The sequence below is a fragment of the Lutra lutra genome, chromosome 17, assembly GCF_902655055.1.
Source record: "Lutra lutra chromosome 17, mLutLut1.2, whole genome shotgun sequence".
NCBI classification, from domain to species: domain Eukaryota; kingdom Metazoa; phylum Chordata; class Mammalia; order Carnivora; family Mustelidae; genus Lutra; species Lutra lutra.
This window is the reverse complement of record NC_062294.1, coordinates 55,120,379-55,136,520: the sequence shown is the minus strand read 5'-3', so window position 1 is coordinate 55,136,520 and position 16,142 is coordinate 55,120,379. Positions and strand designations below refer to the sequence as shown.

The following is a 16,142-nucleotide window of genomic DNA, read 5'->3' as shown; positions in this document are numbered from 1 at the left end:
CCCACTGAGCCACCCAGGTGCCCCGAGCCTCCATTTTTTATTGCATCTCATTAATAGCCATTTTAATTTTTACTTGGTTAGATTTTAGGTTCTTTTAATTCTCCAGAAAGGGATTTTCTAGTGTCTTCTATGCTCTTTTCAAGCCTAGGTAGTGACTTTATAATCGTTATTCCAAACTCTAGTTCTGACATCTTACTTACATCCATACTGATTAGGTCCTTGACAGTCAGTACTGCCTGTTATTCTCTTCTTTGAGGTCAGTTTTTCTGTCTTGTCATTCTTCCAGAAAATGGTCGCTTTTCTATTTGTAGAGTTGCAGCCGTTCTTTTCTTAGATCTCCGGTTGAGATTTCAGGTGTTCACGATTATTTGATAGCTCCCTAGCTGAATTCCTGGGACCAGACAAAACTAAGGTCTCCTATTCTTTCGCCACCTCAGTCCCCCGACCTCCTTTAGTGTTAAAGATTTTCCTATATAATATTAATATTGCCATGCTGGTTGTTTGATTGGTCATCACTACATGGGGTGTTTTCTTTTTCTTTTTTTCTTTCCACTTATTTCCTTCTGTTTAATTATAGCTCTCTGAAAATTCCAGTGCAGTATATTCAAGCAACATGTAGTTTTACTAGGAACATTTGGTTTATTTATATTTAGTGTTCTAACGGTGATATTGGTGTTTCAATTTACCATTTTTTTATGCTTTTCCTTACACCCAATCATTTTTTATGACCTGTTTCTTATGTTTTCCTGTTTACATTTTAAGAAAATAATTCTACATTTCATTCTTTTTCTGTAAACTTTGTATACTCAGTACCATATTCCGTTAGCGAGAAGTTACAGGGTTTTTTAGATTATGTATTTATTTATTTGACAGAGATCACAGGTAGGCAGAGAGGCAGGCAGAGCGAGAGGAAGGGAAGCAGGCTCCCTGCTGAGCAGAGAGCCTGAAACATTGCTCAATCCCAGGGATCACAACCTGAGCCAAAGGCAGAGGCTTTAACCCACTGAGCCACCCAGGCGCCCTTGCAGTATTTTTTAAAATACTTTTTAAAAGAAACACTTTTTAAATCTAGTCACAGTGTGAAATTACACCTACCTTAATTTCAAGTTGTCAATATATGTACATTATGATATTTATTTACTTACATCTATTTTTAATGGTAAGGATTTTTTTAAATAATGTAACATGTGGAAATCATAAGTAAAGAACTCAGTAGAATTTCACAAACTGATCACATCTCTCAGCCACTGAGATCACGAATCAGGATATTGTTTGTCCTCGTGAGCTCCTCAGTAACTTTCCTCGGAGCTCAGCAGTCCTTTAATGTATAAGGCAAGAGATTGCTGTCCTCACTTTTGAACTTTGTGTAAAAGTAATTAGGCAGTGTGAGCTCTTTTGTATTTGGCTTCTTTTCTTCCCATCATTTGTGAATTTATCTGTATTTACTGCTTGTTATTGTGCCTCATTTATTAGAATGGTTAGATCCAATTCCATTGTGAATATCAACTGACTGCATCATTCTACTGCATGGAATTTCACAAACTGATCTCATCTGTGTAAGCCATCGAGGTCATGAAACACAATATTGTCCTCTGAATTCCCTCTGAGGTCTCAGTAACTTTTCCCCTAAGCTTAGCACTCTTTCAGCATCTAAGGCAAGGGATTGCTGTGCTCACTTTTTTATTTCGTATAAATGTCATCAGGCAATGGGGACTCTTGTTTTCGGCTTTTTTTTCTTTCTCAGTTTTTGTGAATTAGTTGGTTTTCCTGCATGTTACTGTGCATCATTCATTAGAGTGGAGCGATCCTGTTCCTTTGTGTGGATGCCAGTCGCATCGTTCTACTGTTAACAGGAGGGGGGATGGTTCTCTGTGCAGGACTGTCATGACTAGTACTGACATGTAAAATCTATGATTTGTCTTTCGGTGGAACATGTACACATATCTGCTGGCTGTTTGATGTGGGACTGAATTTTTCATAAATATAGTAAGATATGTTCAGCTTTAATAGATATTACCAAACACTTTGCCAAAATGTGAATACCAGTTTTCCCGCCACTGGCAGTGTACTCGATTTTCTTTTCTTTTTTTTTTTTTTTTTAAGATGTTATTTATTTATTTGACAGAGAGAGATCACAAGTAGATGGAGAGGCAGGCGGGGGGGGGGGGGAGCAGGCTCCCTGCTGAGCGGAGAGCCCGATGCGGGACTCCATCCCAAGACCCTGAGATCATGACCGGAGCGGAAGGCAGCAGCTCAACCCACTGAGCCACCCAGGTGCCGCAATGTACTGGATTTCTGAATTACATATTTACAAAACTTGGTTTTCTATGTAGTTTTTGTGTGTGTGTGTGTGTGTGTGTGTGTGTGTGTGTGGTAGTCTTCTGGTTGGTGTGTGGTATTTCCAAGTCATGGGTTTATTTGCATTTTTGTTGTTGTTTGTTACTTCCTGTTAGTATGGGGTTTGGTTAACCTTTGGCTAATCTCTTTTTCAAAGTGTCTAGTGGGTTTTTATGACCATTTGTTTTCTGTTGCAATATCTTTCTCTTCAGGCTTTGTAGTTTTGTATATATGTTGAGAATAAGTCCTTTGCCTCCTCTCTCACTCTACTTCTGCAAGCCGAACGCAGAGGCTTTAACCCACTGAGCCATCCACGCACTCTTCAATGTCAATTTTGATGTCAAAAACCTTCCACTGGGGGGGGAAATACATATATATATATATATGTATACATATATGTATATATGTATACATATATATATATGTATACATATATACAAACCTTCCATGAGTGTCTGTGCTCTGACAAATGATTATTTCAGTATTCCCATAACAGAATGACTTTCAGGGACTTGGTAATAGAAGTCTTCTTCTTGTTATATACTGTAACTGGAATCTTGGCAATCTGATAGCTGTTTTATCATTCTCTCTCTCTTTAGGTCACTGGAGGTGACCTAAGTAGGTTAAGAGGTAGTTTAAGTTCTATCAGTTTTATTACCTAATATGAGTATAGTCAACTCATCGGTCACTGTCTCTAAATAAATCCCACCCACAGTGACAGCTTTTGGGCGAAAAGATTGCTGTCATGATTCTGGATGCACACCTGTTTCATATGTTTACAGAGTGGCCAGGGTTGTGTCCTTTGTGGTAGAGTGTGTGTCTTCGGTGTCTTCCAGATCCAGATTAGCTGTATGGACACTGGTTGGAAGGAGCTTATTAAAGTCCAAGCTTCCAGGTCCATTGAGTCTTTAATTTTGCTCTGTATGTCACCACTAAATGAGCAACAGAGCAGCATAAAGGAAAATGAATATTGGGTACTGTCATGAATATCAGAAGAAAATCATACATTTGCTCTGTGCAGCATTGTTATTACTCCTTGTAATCATGCTGTGAGCTCATGACCTCGACCAGGTTCCTTGATTTTCATCAGGTACTGGCACACAGAGTGGGTCACGTGCATTCACAGGATCAACGTTTCCTCCAGATCTTCACCTAAGTTCAGGGCAATCCAATGTGTTTTTGTCCTTGTGACCAACACTGTTTCATTTTACACAGTCGTCCAGCTTTTAGGTCCTTGTTGCTATTTTAATATTCCCCATTGATGTTTGGTGAATAACTCTGCCCTAATTCCTATGTGTTTCCTCATTTTTTGCCCTTTTTTTGTAATGAGCCATGATTCTACTGTATCCAGGATCTGCTTTGCCTGGGTAAAGAGTACAAAATACTCTTATCTTTTCAGATAACATGCAAATTTGTTTGTTTGTTTGTTTACCTTGTCCCTTAGAAAAGCTCACTATAGAAATGTAAGGTAAACCCTCCTGGGTACTGGGATTTCTTTACCTGGTGAAATGCAAGACCCATGGGGACATGGGTGTTATAGCTCACTCAGTTCTTCTGTATTGTATCCTGCCTGTCATAGCCTTGCAAAATGTTTCCTGATGTACATTGAATAGGTTTTATCCCAGAGCCTGTGTCGGCTTAATGAGTGTTTGATGAGGTGGTGTACATATGGGAAAATTAGGCTGGAATTCAGCTGATATCATACTGAGTGGTGGATATTGTTTGGGAGATGATTCGGATGTTGGTTACGTTTTCTCCATGTGTTCTGGATAGATCCTTTGAACATTTTTTTTTAAAGATTTTATTTATTTATTTGACAGAGATCACAAGTAGACAGAGAGGCAGGCAGAGAAAGAAGGGGGAAAGCAGGCTCCCTGTGAGCAGAGAGGCTGATGCGGGACTCAATCCCAGGACCCTGGGATCATGACCTGAGCCGAAAGCAGAGGCTTAACCCACTGAGCCACCCAGGCGCCCCTCCTTTGAACATTTTTATTCTAATTATCTTTCCATTGATGTTTGTGTATAAAAATGCTTGGAATATAGTGACAGTGTCTTGCCCTTGGGTAGAGGACAGATTTGTTTATTGTACAAGAAAATGTATGTCCCCTTCCATGGTAAAAGTTTAGGCAGATATGCTAGTTCTTCCTTTAATATATTGGGGTTTCCCATGCTCAGGATCTCACACATGTGGCGCAAACCTACTGTATGTGCAGCGTCTCCCTGTAGGAATTGTGGGTAGAAGGCTGACAAGTGAAATTAGTATGATTAAGATGTTGGTGATGTTTGCTGTATCATGAACAATGGCCTTTGATCTTTATTCCATGAATCTTCTGTCTTCTGCCAGCAGTGGAAAATTGTTAGAGGCCAACTTGTTACATTACAGAATGTGTGTAATCTTGGATTTTTTTTTTTAAGATTTTATTTATTTATTTGACAGACAGAGATCACAAATAGTCAGAGAGGCAGGCTGAGAGAGAGGTTCCCTGCTGAGCAGAGAGCCCGATGTGGGACTCCATCCCAGGACCCTGGGATCATGACCTGAGCTGAAGGCAGAGGCTTTAACCCACTGAGCCACCCAGGCGCCCCATAATCTTGGAATTTTTATAGTACTTAAGATTATCCATGGACTTTATTCAAAACAAAACAGACATTCATGGGTATGTTTTGCTTTTGTTTATTTGTTTCGTTGTTTAGTTGTACACCTTAGTGAAATCATATGGTATTTGTCCCTGTTTGTCTGACGTATTTCACATAGCATAATACCTTCTAGGTCTGTCCACGTTGTAACAAATAGCTAGAAACAACAAAACAACAAAAAAAGCAGAAATAGACCCATAAATACAATGAACAGCCTGCTGGTTACCAGAGTGAACCCCAATGGTAGGATGGGCAAAATAAGTAAAGGGTAATTGGTGGTACAGAGTTTTAGTTAAGGAATTAGTGAGTCACGGGGATAAAAGATCAGCATAGGGAATACATTCAGTGCTGTTGTAATAGCGTTGTATGGTGACAGTAAGTAGCTCACGAGTGGTGAGCATAGTAGAGCCGACTGTGTTGTGAAATCACTGTTGTACACTGCAAGTGATGTAATACTGTATGTCAGTTATAATTTTTTTTGTCAGTTATACTTGAGCAGAAAACAAAATAGAGGGACCCCTGGGTGGGTGGCTCAGTCAGTTGAGCATCTCCCTTCGGCTCTGGTCATGATCCCATGGTTCTGGGATTGAGTCCCGCATTGGGCTCCCTGCTTGGCGGGAAGCCTGCTTCTCCCTCTCCTACTCTCCCTGCTTCTCCCTCTCCTACTCTCCCTGCTTGTGTTCCCTCTGTCGCTGTGTCTCTCTGTGTCAAATAAATAAAATTTAAAAAGAAAAAAAGAAGTCGCATGTAAAGAAAGCTAACCTCTCCACATGCAGCTCATCGTAGGTATTCACAGTAGGATATAGAGTTAGGATAGCAAATTTCTGTGTAACACAATGGAGACAATGAAAATTGTGGAGAAAGGAGAGGGTGTAGAAGGAGAATGTGCCCAGCAGGGTGGAGAAGGAAGAAGACATAGAAGAGCATGGAGCGCTCAGAGGCTGAGCAGCCCAGGAGGTACAAGAAAGAACAGTAATTTCTGAGCGTTTCTTCAGCTGGTTTTCACTGGAGTGCGCTCTCTCTTATCTCTCACTGTTAAAGTGCATGTAAGTAATGGCCACGTGACTCATGAAGGCTTCTCTGTATAAGTGGATTCTTTTGGAGATACTGGAAAATCCAACTAATGTTCCTGCCCATGTTCATTGTAGGCAAAGTCAATTTTTAGGAAGCCAGAGATGCAAACCAAGGAGATCCTATACCCAGAAGCAGTGGGCATTAGTAAAAGTATAGGGAAAACTTAGTTGTTGTTGTTGTTGTTTTAAGGTTTTATTTATTTGTTTGACAGACAGAGATCACAAATAGAGAGGCAGGCGTGGGGCAGGAAAGCAGACTCTCCGCCAAGCAGAGAGCCCAATGAGGGGCTCGATCCCAGGACTCTGGGATCATGACCTGAGCCGAAGACAGAGGCTTTAACCCACTGAGCCACGCAGGTGCCCTGAAAACTTGGTATTTTTAAAGATAGGATCTCAGGGGTCCAAGCTAAAAAACCCAGCATTGAATCAGGACCAGATTGTTCCTGCATTACTTGTTGACGTGGGAGCTGTTTCCAAGAACATGCTTGGCAGGGTGAGTGGGAGACGGAGAAATACAGGGAGCCCCAGAGCGTAGTGGCAGGTCTTGTTCACATGCCAGGGACATGTTGGCTCAGATGGAAAGTGAAGGGAGGGAGGACTCAGGCGCACCCGTTTTGTCCTCTTCCCTGTGTCGAGGAGCCCTGTGAAACTGTCCCGTCTTCTCTGATGCAGGCCTGGAGTTCTGTGTGGAACCTACATTCTCCAGGTTTGACTGCCAAGAAGTGGCAGTGTGCTTAGATTATAGAAGTATTTTTTGTTTTTGCTTTTAATATAATTAATGTTTTTCATTGAACTGAAGCTGGATTCTGTGCAGCCTTGATTCAATCTCTTGGCTCCTGTGTGAGGAGCACCTCTTTCTACTATGGCCCCACCACCTAGAAAGGAATAAATTTTTATCTTTGTTTATTTAAACCTCCCAGAAAAATGAGGTAAGGGAGCTGTAGATTCAGCCCTGGTTGTTCCTCTTCACTTGACTAGATCAGTACATTTGTACAGAGAGGTTCCTTGCTTTGGGCACACTCAGGAAAGACTAGAATAGAACACCATCCTCGAGAGAAAAAAATTAGGATATAGGTGAGTGTGATGACTAGGACTTCTGTGAAAACTCCCAGTCCCTACTGTTGCAGCAGAGAAATCCCACAGTGTTTCAGGAACCCTGGAGGATATTACTAAGGGAGGGCAGGGAACCTACAGGAGATGAGAGTTCCAGAATTCTTTTTTTTTTTTTTTTCCAATTTATTTATTTGGGAGGGAGAGAGAGAGCACAAGCAGTGGTGGGGTGAGGTGCGGCAGAGGAAGAGCTATAATCCAAGCAGACTCCACAGTGAGTGTAGAGCCCCACCCAGGGCTCAGTCTCATGACCCTGAGATCAGGACCTGAGCCTAAACCAAGAGATAGACACTCAGCCAGCTCTGCCACCCAGACACCCTCATCCCACAGGTCCTGAGCTTCAGTTCGCCTCAGTGTCAGGGTCTCTGGACCAAGCCTGTGTGAGCCTGTGAAAGCCTGTGATCACACACGAAACCAAGCTTAAATGCACTACTGCAAATTACAGTGTATGGGTACTGTGTGTGGCTTGGTATTTGAATAAAGTGGGTGTTTTCAGGTTTACATTTAGATTATGATTTGCCGACTTGTTGTTTTAAACATTTATTTCACAGCACTTGTTCTGTGCTCTTTGAAGGACGTTAGGCACCTGATACCAATGTGACCCATGACAAGTTCATGTACTTCATTTCCTCTGTCCTGTATGTCAGATCCCTCCACTGTAAGATTAATACTTTTTCTCATTTATCATCACGTACCTCGGGAGCACTTACTGAAAGATGTGTATAAATCATCTCATTTAATCTGGAAACTCCCTTCTCTGTTTCACTTTGTTTGTAGTCTCCTTTGGAACTGAAGGCTCTCTCCTGTGTTTGCTGGAGATGGCAGTGTTTGAAGGGGAGACAGTCAGTCAGTCACATGGGTCCTTCAACTTTTCCATTCTACTAACACTCATGTCACAGACCAACTCTTCCTTAGCATTTCTCTGTTGCTCTGTAGCAGGAAAGCGTGCATTATAGATGTCCCACTGCCTTAAAATTGTAAAATACAGCTCGGCACAAAGGTATATGAGCAAAAGCTTTCAATGCAGTAAGAGACTCACAAACACTAGGTATTTCATTTATATCATTGTGGGTTTGTCTCTGTGGTGTGTTTGCAAGACACAAATTCCTTCATCCACAAATAGATTCATAAGTTTTATGCCACTGAAGACATTTCTTAGATTCAAGGACAGTAAGAAATTTTGGCCCTATCATTTTTATTCTTTTTAATTTAATTTGTAATTTTTTTCTGTGTTGTGTTTTATCCTCACTTACCTCTTGTAGTTAAAATGTTCTGCAGTTTAATCATTTTGTATTCCTACTGTCACTTTGAAACCAGCTGTGGATCTTCTTTTATAGTTACCTCTGTCTCGTGGTCTGTGTGTTCCTCTTAGACTTACGCAGTGTCACACAATCTGAGGTAAAACTCTGGCTCCACTATCACTGAAGTTTTGGCAAGATATTTATTGAAAGATGAAGAACAATCCTACTATTTTCAACATATTTATTCATGGATGAATTTATGGGGGCACCTGGGTGGCTCAGTGGGTTAAAGCCTCTGCCTTCTGCTCGGGTCATGATCCCAGGGTCCTGGGATCAAGCCCTGCATCGGGCTCTCTGCTCGACGGGGAGCCTGCTTCCTCCTTTCTCTCTGCCTGCCTCTCTGCCTACTTGTGGTCTCTCTATGTCAAATAAATAAGTAATATCTTTAAAAAAAAAAAAAGAATTTATGAAAAAGTGTTAGAATGGTATGTGGGTAATAAATATTTGAGAAGAATTGTTGTTTCTGTTCATGGTGTTGGAAGTTATGATTTCCCCAATATTCTTAATTTCAAAGCCATCCATGATTTCCTCTGTTTTTGTTTTTGTTTTTTTTAACTTTTGTAATTTAATAGTCTGGCTCTTGAATTAAGATGTTGGTATCACTTGCAAGCTCATGAGAAATGTAGAAACCCAGAGCCCACCTAGAAATTCCAATCAGAATATGAATTTTAATAAGATCTTCAGTTCATTGTCATACACATTAACCCTGGAGAAGTAGACCTCTAGCTCACCTCTACTTTTCCTTGTTCTATCTCTGTCTTTATGTTTGTAGTACATTATTTTGGTGACAGTGGCTTTTAGTATTCTTTAAATCAGTAGGTGTGGAACCACCAATGTACTGACTGCTCAATTTCAAGATTGTTCTGGGTATGTGTCATCCTGTGACATCATATGAATGTTAAGATGGTCTTGATCTTTCTGCCAAAAATGGCATTGGGATTTTGGGAAGTGGATTGTGTTCATTTAAAGGTTATGTTATTGTTTATTCTGATCTCTATCTTATTTATTTCTGGCTTTTTTTCTTTTTTAATTCCTTCCTCTACTAAATTTCAGCTATGTTTCTTTCTCTAGTTCCTTGTAGTGTCATGTTAATTTTATTTATTTCAGATTTTTCTTTTCTTTTTTTTTTAAAGGTTTTATTTATTTATTTGACAGACAGAGATCACAAGTAGGCAGAGAGGCAGGCAGAGAGAGAGAGAGAGGAGGAAGCAGGCTCCCTGCTGAGCAGAGAGCCTGATGCGGGGCTGGATCCCAGGACCCTGAGATCATGACCCGAGCGGAAGGTAGAGGCTTTACCCCACTGAGCCACCCAGGCGCCCCCAGATTTTTCCTTTTTTAAAGATTCTATTTACTTGAGAGAGAGTGAGAGAATGAGCAGGGAGAGCGGCAGAGGAAAAAGACTCCCCACTGAGCAGGGAGCCTGATGTAGGTCTCCATCCCAGGACACTGGGATCATGACCTGAACCAAAGGCAGAGGCCTGACCGACAGAGCTACCCAGGCACCCCTGAATTTTTTCTTCACTCAAGCATTATATCATAAAAAAAATGGAAAAGTGAAAGTCTAAGAGGGAAAATTCTTAGAAATAAATAATAAAAGTGATGTCCAATAAATAAAATAGCATTAAAATACTGATTCTTCCAGTGTTTTCTATACATCATGTCATCTGTGAACAGAAACGTTTCTCTTTTCCTTTTTCAGTTGAATTACTTTTACATGTTTTTCTTGCCTCATTGCTGACTGTAAAATCCACTACTGTGTTGAATCAAAGTGGTGAAGTTGCTTCACTACCTGTTTCTGATCGTACAGAAGGCTTCAGTCTTTTACCATTGGATACGTTAGATTCCAGCTTTTAGTGCAGACATGGCGTTTATTAGTCTGAGTTGGTCCTTTAATTCCTACTACTGAGTGTTTTTTTTTTTTAAAGGCAAAAAAAAAATCTTTAATTATGCATTTTCTATGAATACTTAAACTCAACTGATTTCTCAATCACAGTTTATTTTTTTTTAATTTTTTTATTTTTTCAGCATAACAATATTCATTATTTTTGCACCACACCCAGTGCTCCATGCAATCCGTGCCCTCTACAATACCCACCACCTGGTGCCCCCAACCTCCCACCCCCCACCCCTTCAAAATTCTCAGATCGTTTTTCAGAGTCCATAGTCCCTCATGGTTCACCTCCCCTTCCAATTTCCCTCAACTCCCTTCTCCTCTCCATCTCCCCTTGTCCTCCATGCTATTTGTTATGCAACACAAATAAGTGAAACCATATGATAATTGACTCTCTCTGCTTGACTTATTTCACTCAGCATAATCTCTTCTAGTCCCGTCCATGTTGTTACAAAACTTGGGTATTCATCCTTTCTTTTTTCTTTTTTTTTTCTTTTTTTTTTTTTTTTTTTACAGCTTTATAAACATATATTTTTATCCCCAGGGGATTCCTACTACTGAGTGTTTTAAATCATGAAACAGTGTCCGGTATGCTCACGTTCTTCTTCTGCATGAGTATTTATTTATTTATTTATTTATTTATTTATTTTAAAGATTTTATTTATTTATTTGACAGACAGAGATCACAGGCAGGCAGAGAGGCAGGCAGAGAGTGAGGGGGAAGCAGGCTCCCTGCGGAGCAGAGAGCCCGATGCAGGGCTCGATCCCAGGACTCTGGGATCATGACCTGAGCCGAAGGCAGAGGCTTTAACCCACTGAGCCACCCAGGCGCCCCCTGCATGAGTATTTAAATGTGATCATGTCATGTTTGATCTTCATGCTTTTACGTGCTGTCTTAAATGTATAGATTCCTTTTTGTGTAAACACCCTGAATTCCAGGAAGAATTCCCATGTGGTTATGTTGTAAAATAGTAAAATCTGCTTTGATTCAGGTTGTTTCCTTTATTGGGGAGTTTACATGACTATTCATCTCAGTAGTAGTTTCTAGTCTTCTTTGCTTATAGTGTCTTTCTTGGGTTTGTTTATATGGTAATGCTCGTGTCACAGAACGTGTTTTATAATTTCCTTTCTCTTCACTCCTTGGAAATGTTATAGGAGATTTGAAGTACTTTCTCATTAATGTTTGTTTAAATAATCCAGAATATTCATCTATCATAAGACTTCGTTGGGAGCTTTTTTTTTTTTATTACTTTTTCAGTGTACTTAGTAGTGGTAAGTCAGTAGAGAATTTTTTCCCCCTCTATGATTGACTCAAAAGGTTATACGTTTTTGGAAATTCATACTTTTTTTATATCTATTTGTGGGTATGTAATTATCCATCACCGCCTTTTTTAATTAGCTTTATTTCTGTACTGTCAGTTGTATCTGCTTTCGCTTCTTCAATTTTGATTTCACTGGTTTTCTCTCTGTCATTCTTCCATGATTTACTTAAAAATATGTCAGTTTTGTAGATCTCTTCTGGAAACCAATTCTTCCTATTGTAGATATTTTTCTGTTTTTGCTACACCCTATTTTGTTGATTTCTATTTTAAGTTTAAATTTCCTCCCTTCTTCTAGGTTTGGACTCAGATAGTACTTTTCCTGATTTTTTGAGGTGTGGGAAAGTGATGTGTGCTCCAGCACGACAAGACTACAGAACTCTCTGTTAGGCCACGTGATCAGTACGTGGTCTGCAAGTTTGTGTCCCTGCAGGAATCAAGTCCAGATGATTCCCTCAGCCATCTTGCTGAAGTTCTCTGATTGATTTTTATTATTCCATATTACAAGTTTTCACCGTATTCGTCTGAGAGTAGTAAGTGGAGTGATTTTACTTTTTTCTTATTCAATATCTTTCAGCTGTATCTTCACATGGCACCCAGAGTTTCCTGCCAACATTGTGCATAGAAGCTTCTTTCCAAAACGTAGCGGTGCGTAGATATAAACATACTGCCCTGGAGAATCTACACTTCATGGTAGACTGTAACGATGATGGGGAGAGTGAAGAGCATCAAATATATCATGAAGGACATATCCAGACTGAGACAACTGCGCATAATATGAACATCACTGCCCAAAATGGTGAAGGGTATAAAACATTTTGGAAAACATCCCTTCTTAAGTCTGCTACTTCTGCAAAGCAGTGTCTTTCTATATATAAGGGCTCAAATCAAATGATTAAACATACATATTTGCAGAACGAAAAGTTGGAAAATCTGGAAAGTTGCCTAGTCCGTGCTGAAAATAATTATTTCAACCATTTTGAAAGTAGGATTGGATTGACCTTTGAGTCAAATATTTCTGAAAATCAGAGATTTAAAATTGAAGAACAAAGTGCTGAGTGGGATTCATTTGAGAGGTCCTTCACCGAGGAGCTAACTCTTCAAAATTACCAGGGTATTTTCAATGAAAACAGTATTGCTCAATGCAGTGAATCTGAGGAAAAATTTAACCCAGGTTCAAGTGTTAGTACATGTCTGAGGACTCATTTTCCAGAGAACCATTATGAACTTGATAAATGTGTGGAAGTCTTTTATCAAAGCTCCAACCTTATTATACATAATAGTATCCCTATGGAAGAGAATCATTATGAATATAATGAATGTGAGAAAGCTCTTAACCAGTCCTCCAGTGTTGGTGATCATCAGAGTATCCATGTGGGAAAAGACTCCTACAGATGTTATAAACCTGGGAATATGTTCAGTCAGTCATCAAGACTAAATATACATAATACGATCGGAACTGAACAAAAAAGTTACATTTGTAAGGAATGTGGCAAAGCCTTTGACTGGCACTCCACCCTGTGTCAACATCAGCCGATGTATATGGGAGGAAAAGCTTACAAATATGAAGAATGTGGTAAGGTGTTTATCCACCACTCACATTTTACTCAACGTGACAGAATTCGTACTGGAGAGAAAATCTATCAATGTAAAGAATGTGGCAAGTGCTTTAACCATCACTCAAATCTTAGTCGACATTACAGAATTCATACTGGAGAGAAACCTTACCAATGTAAAGAATGTGGCATGGCCTTTAACCAGCACTCAGTGCTTACTCGACATCACAGAATTCATACTGGTGAGAAACCTTATCAATGTAAAGAATGTGGCAAGGCCTTCAACCAGCACTCAAACCTTACTCAACATCACAGAATTCATACTAGAGAGAAACCTTATCAATGTAAAGAATGTGGGCAAGTCTTTAACCATCACTCTAGCCTTACTCAACATCACAGAATTCACAGTGGAGAGAAACCTTATCAATGTAAAGAATGTGGCCAGGCCTTTAACCAGCACTCAAACCTTACCCGACATCACAGAATTCATACTGGAGAGAAACCTTATCAGTGTAAAGAATGTGGCAAGGCCTTTAACCAGCACTCAAAGCTTACCGAACATCACAGAATTCATACTGGAGAGAAACCATTCATATGTACGGAATGTGGTCAGGCCTTTAACCGTCACTCACACCTTACTCGACATCACAGAATTCATACTGGAGAGAAACCTTACCAATGTAAAGAATGTGGCAAGGCCTTTAACCAGCACTCAAAGCTTACTGAACATCACAGAATTCATACTGGAGAGAAACCTTACATATGCAAAGAATGTGGCAAGGCCTTTAATCGGCACTCACACCTGACTCGACATCACAGAATTCATTTTGGACAGAAACCTTACATATGTAAGGAATGTGGCCACGCTTTTATCCAGCACTCACACCTGAGTCAACATCACAGAATTCATACTTGAGGGAAACCTTACCAAAGTAAAGAATGTGGGAAGGCCTTTAATCACTGTTCATCCTTTACTCATTATCACAGAATTCATAGTGGAACAAACCTTATAATTTTAAGGAATGTGAGAAAACTTTAAAGACGACTCACCCCTTACTCCACATCAGAGAATTCATAGTGGAGAGGAACGATAAAATTGTAGAGAATGTGGAAAGGCTTTTAAGCGATGCTATTCCTGATCAGAGAAAGTGTATTGGGGAAGATTTTGGAATATGAAGAATTTTGCAAGCCCTTTATTCAGAGGTCACGTTTCATTCAACATCACAGAATTCATACTGGGGAAGAATTTTTAAATGTAAAGAACATGGGAAGGCTTTTAGAACTGCTCAACCCTTTGCAGCATCTCAGAGTTTATACTGAGGAAAACATTACAAAGGTAAAGGGTATCATTAGCCTCTAGCTGGAACTCATAATTTACTCAACATCATAGCTATCATACGGCATAGATAAGTGTAAAATGTAGAGAAAGTTGCAGTGCCTTTAACTGGAATTCAGTCTATACGCAGTATCCCAAAATGCACACTGGATTCAAACCCTAAAAACATCATGATTGAGGAAAGACCTTCATTTTAAATTTTCACTGTAGCAAACACCAGAGAGTGCATACAGGTAAGTTACTTGAAAGATGTAAATATTTAGAAATGTATGTAAGTAAACATCAAGTGTCAATAAATATCATAGAAATCAAGTAGAAAGCAGTACATGAGTCAATCTATTCAGACGTTACATCAAAATACTTATTATAAGGACTAATACAAAGTTAAACACTTAGAAAATGTATATACTATTATGCTTCAAAAGAACAAGTGGATGGATTTTTGCATAGATATAATGAATTTTTCAATATGTCCTTGTTTTTTATTTTGTTGTTGTTTTGGTTTTTTTATTTTGGTTTTGTGGTTTTGGGGGTTTTTTGAGTTTGTTTTGGGGGATTTTTGTTTTGGTTTGGGTTTGGGTTTTTTTTGTTGTTGTTGTTCATTGACCTTATCTGGGATTTGTGACTAGCAAATATTAACATATTTGTACCCTCAAATCACTTCAGAAAACTCATTTATTCCTAGTGGGTTTGTGAAAGTATGTGGCTGATTCTTGTTGGATCAAAGATATGAGATGTCCTTCTTCATTAGGCGGGACTCCTGCATATCTAATTGCCCACGGATGAGGAAGGACAATATAATATATAAAACATGAAGAAAATCTAAATGGAGATGCTGTTTGTGGTTATAACATTAATGTTAGTTATGATGGAAAAAGTGTTCAGAACATCATTATTCTCCCTTTATTAAAACTAAAGAATTTCCTGGATATTATAAATAAAATATTTTACTCTGGTCTTTGAGAAAAAAGAGGTGCCAGTCCAGTAAAATACAGTCGTAATAGCTGTAGTTAGAAGTAGAGGATGTCAGGTGATGTGCTTAAAATGAAGAAATCCTCAAAGATACAAAAGGAGGTTAACTCTTTCTTAAAATGGCATAGGATTATGCATACAAAATTTTTAAGAATGATCCCATGCCTGAAAACAATGGAAATCAGTACTCCTACATCATGATATCAGCACACAAATGCTTTTTAATGCTTGATTCTGTATTTCCAAAAAGGATTATAGAGTGGCTTTGAAATGTATACCTTAGTTTGTGTGTGAACGTAATATATTTTAATTAATAAAACATGATGAATTTTAACGTGTTATCATGGATGAGTAATGAGTGAAGTGTCCTCCCACCATCAGTGTTACCCTATTTCATTATATATAAGGTTGCAGGCAACTGATGAACTCTGTCACTTATTCGGTAATCATGTGGAATAACATACTTAGTAATCCATTTTCTCATCAGCCTTAACGTTTAAATAATGTCTGATTACTTCCCCCCTTGTTTATCTGTTGTATCATTTTCTCCTCTTTGGGACTAGTGGGATATTATAACAGACATGTTGCAGATTATATTTGGGTCTTATTG

At 39.2% G+C, this 16,142-nt stretch overlaps 1 protein-coding gene and 1 pseudogene across 1 annotated transcript; both read left to right on the top strand.

Moving 5' to 3' along the window:
• LOC125088918 (zinc finger protein 107-like) overlaps window positions 1-16,142 on the top strand; it is a 166,738-nt pseudogene that overhangs the window by 18,316 nt on the left and 132,280 nt on the right.
• On the top strand, window positions 13,084-15,873 carry LOC125088907 (zinc finger protein 781-like). Its single transcript, XM_047710529.1, has one exon. The coding sequence runs from the start codon at window positions 13,233-13,235 to the stop codon at window positions 14,028-14,030; it is 798 nt and encodes a 265-aa protein (XP_047566485.1). The 5' UTR covers window positions 13,084-13,232; the 3' UTR covers window positions 14,031-15,873.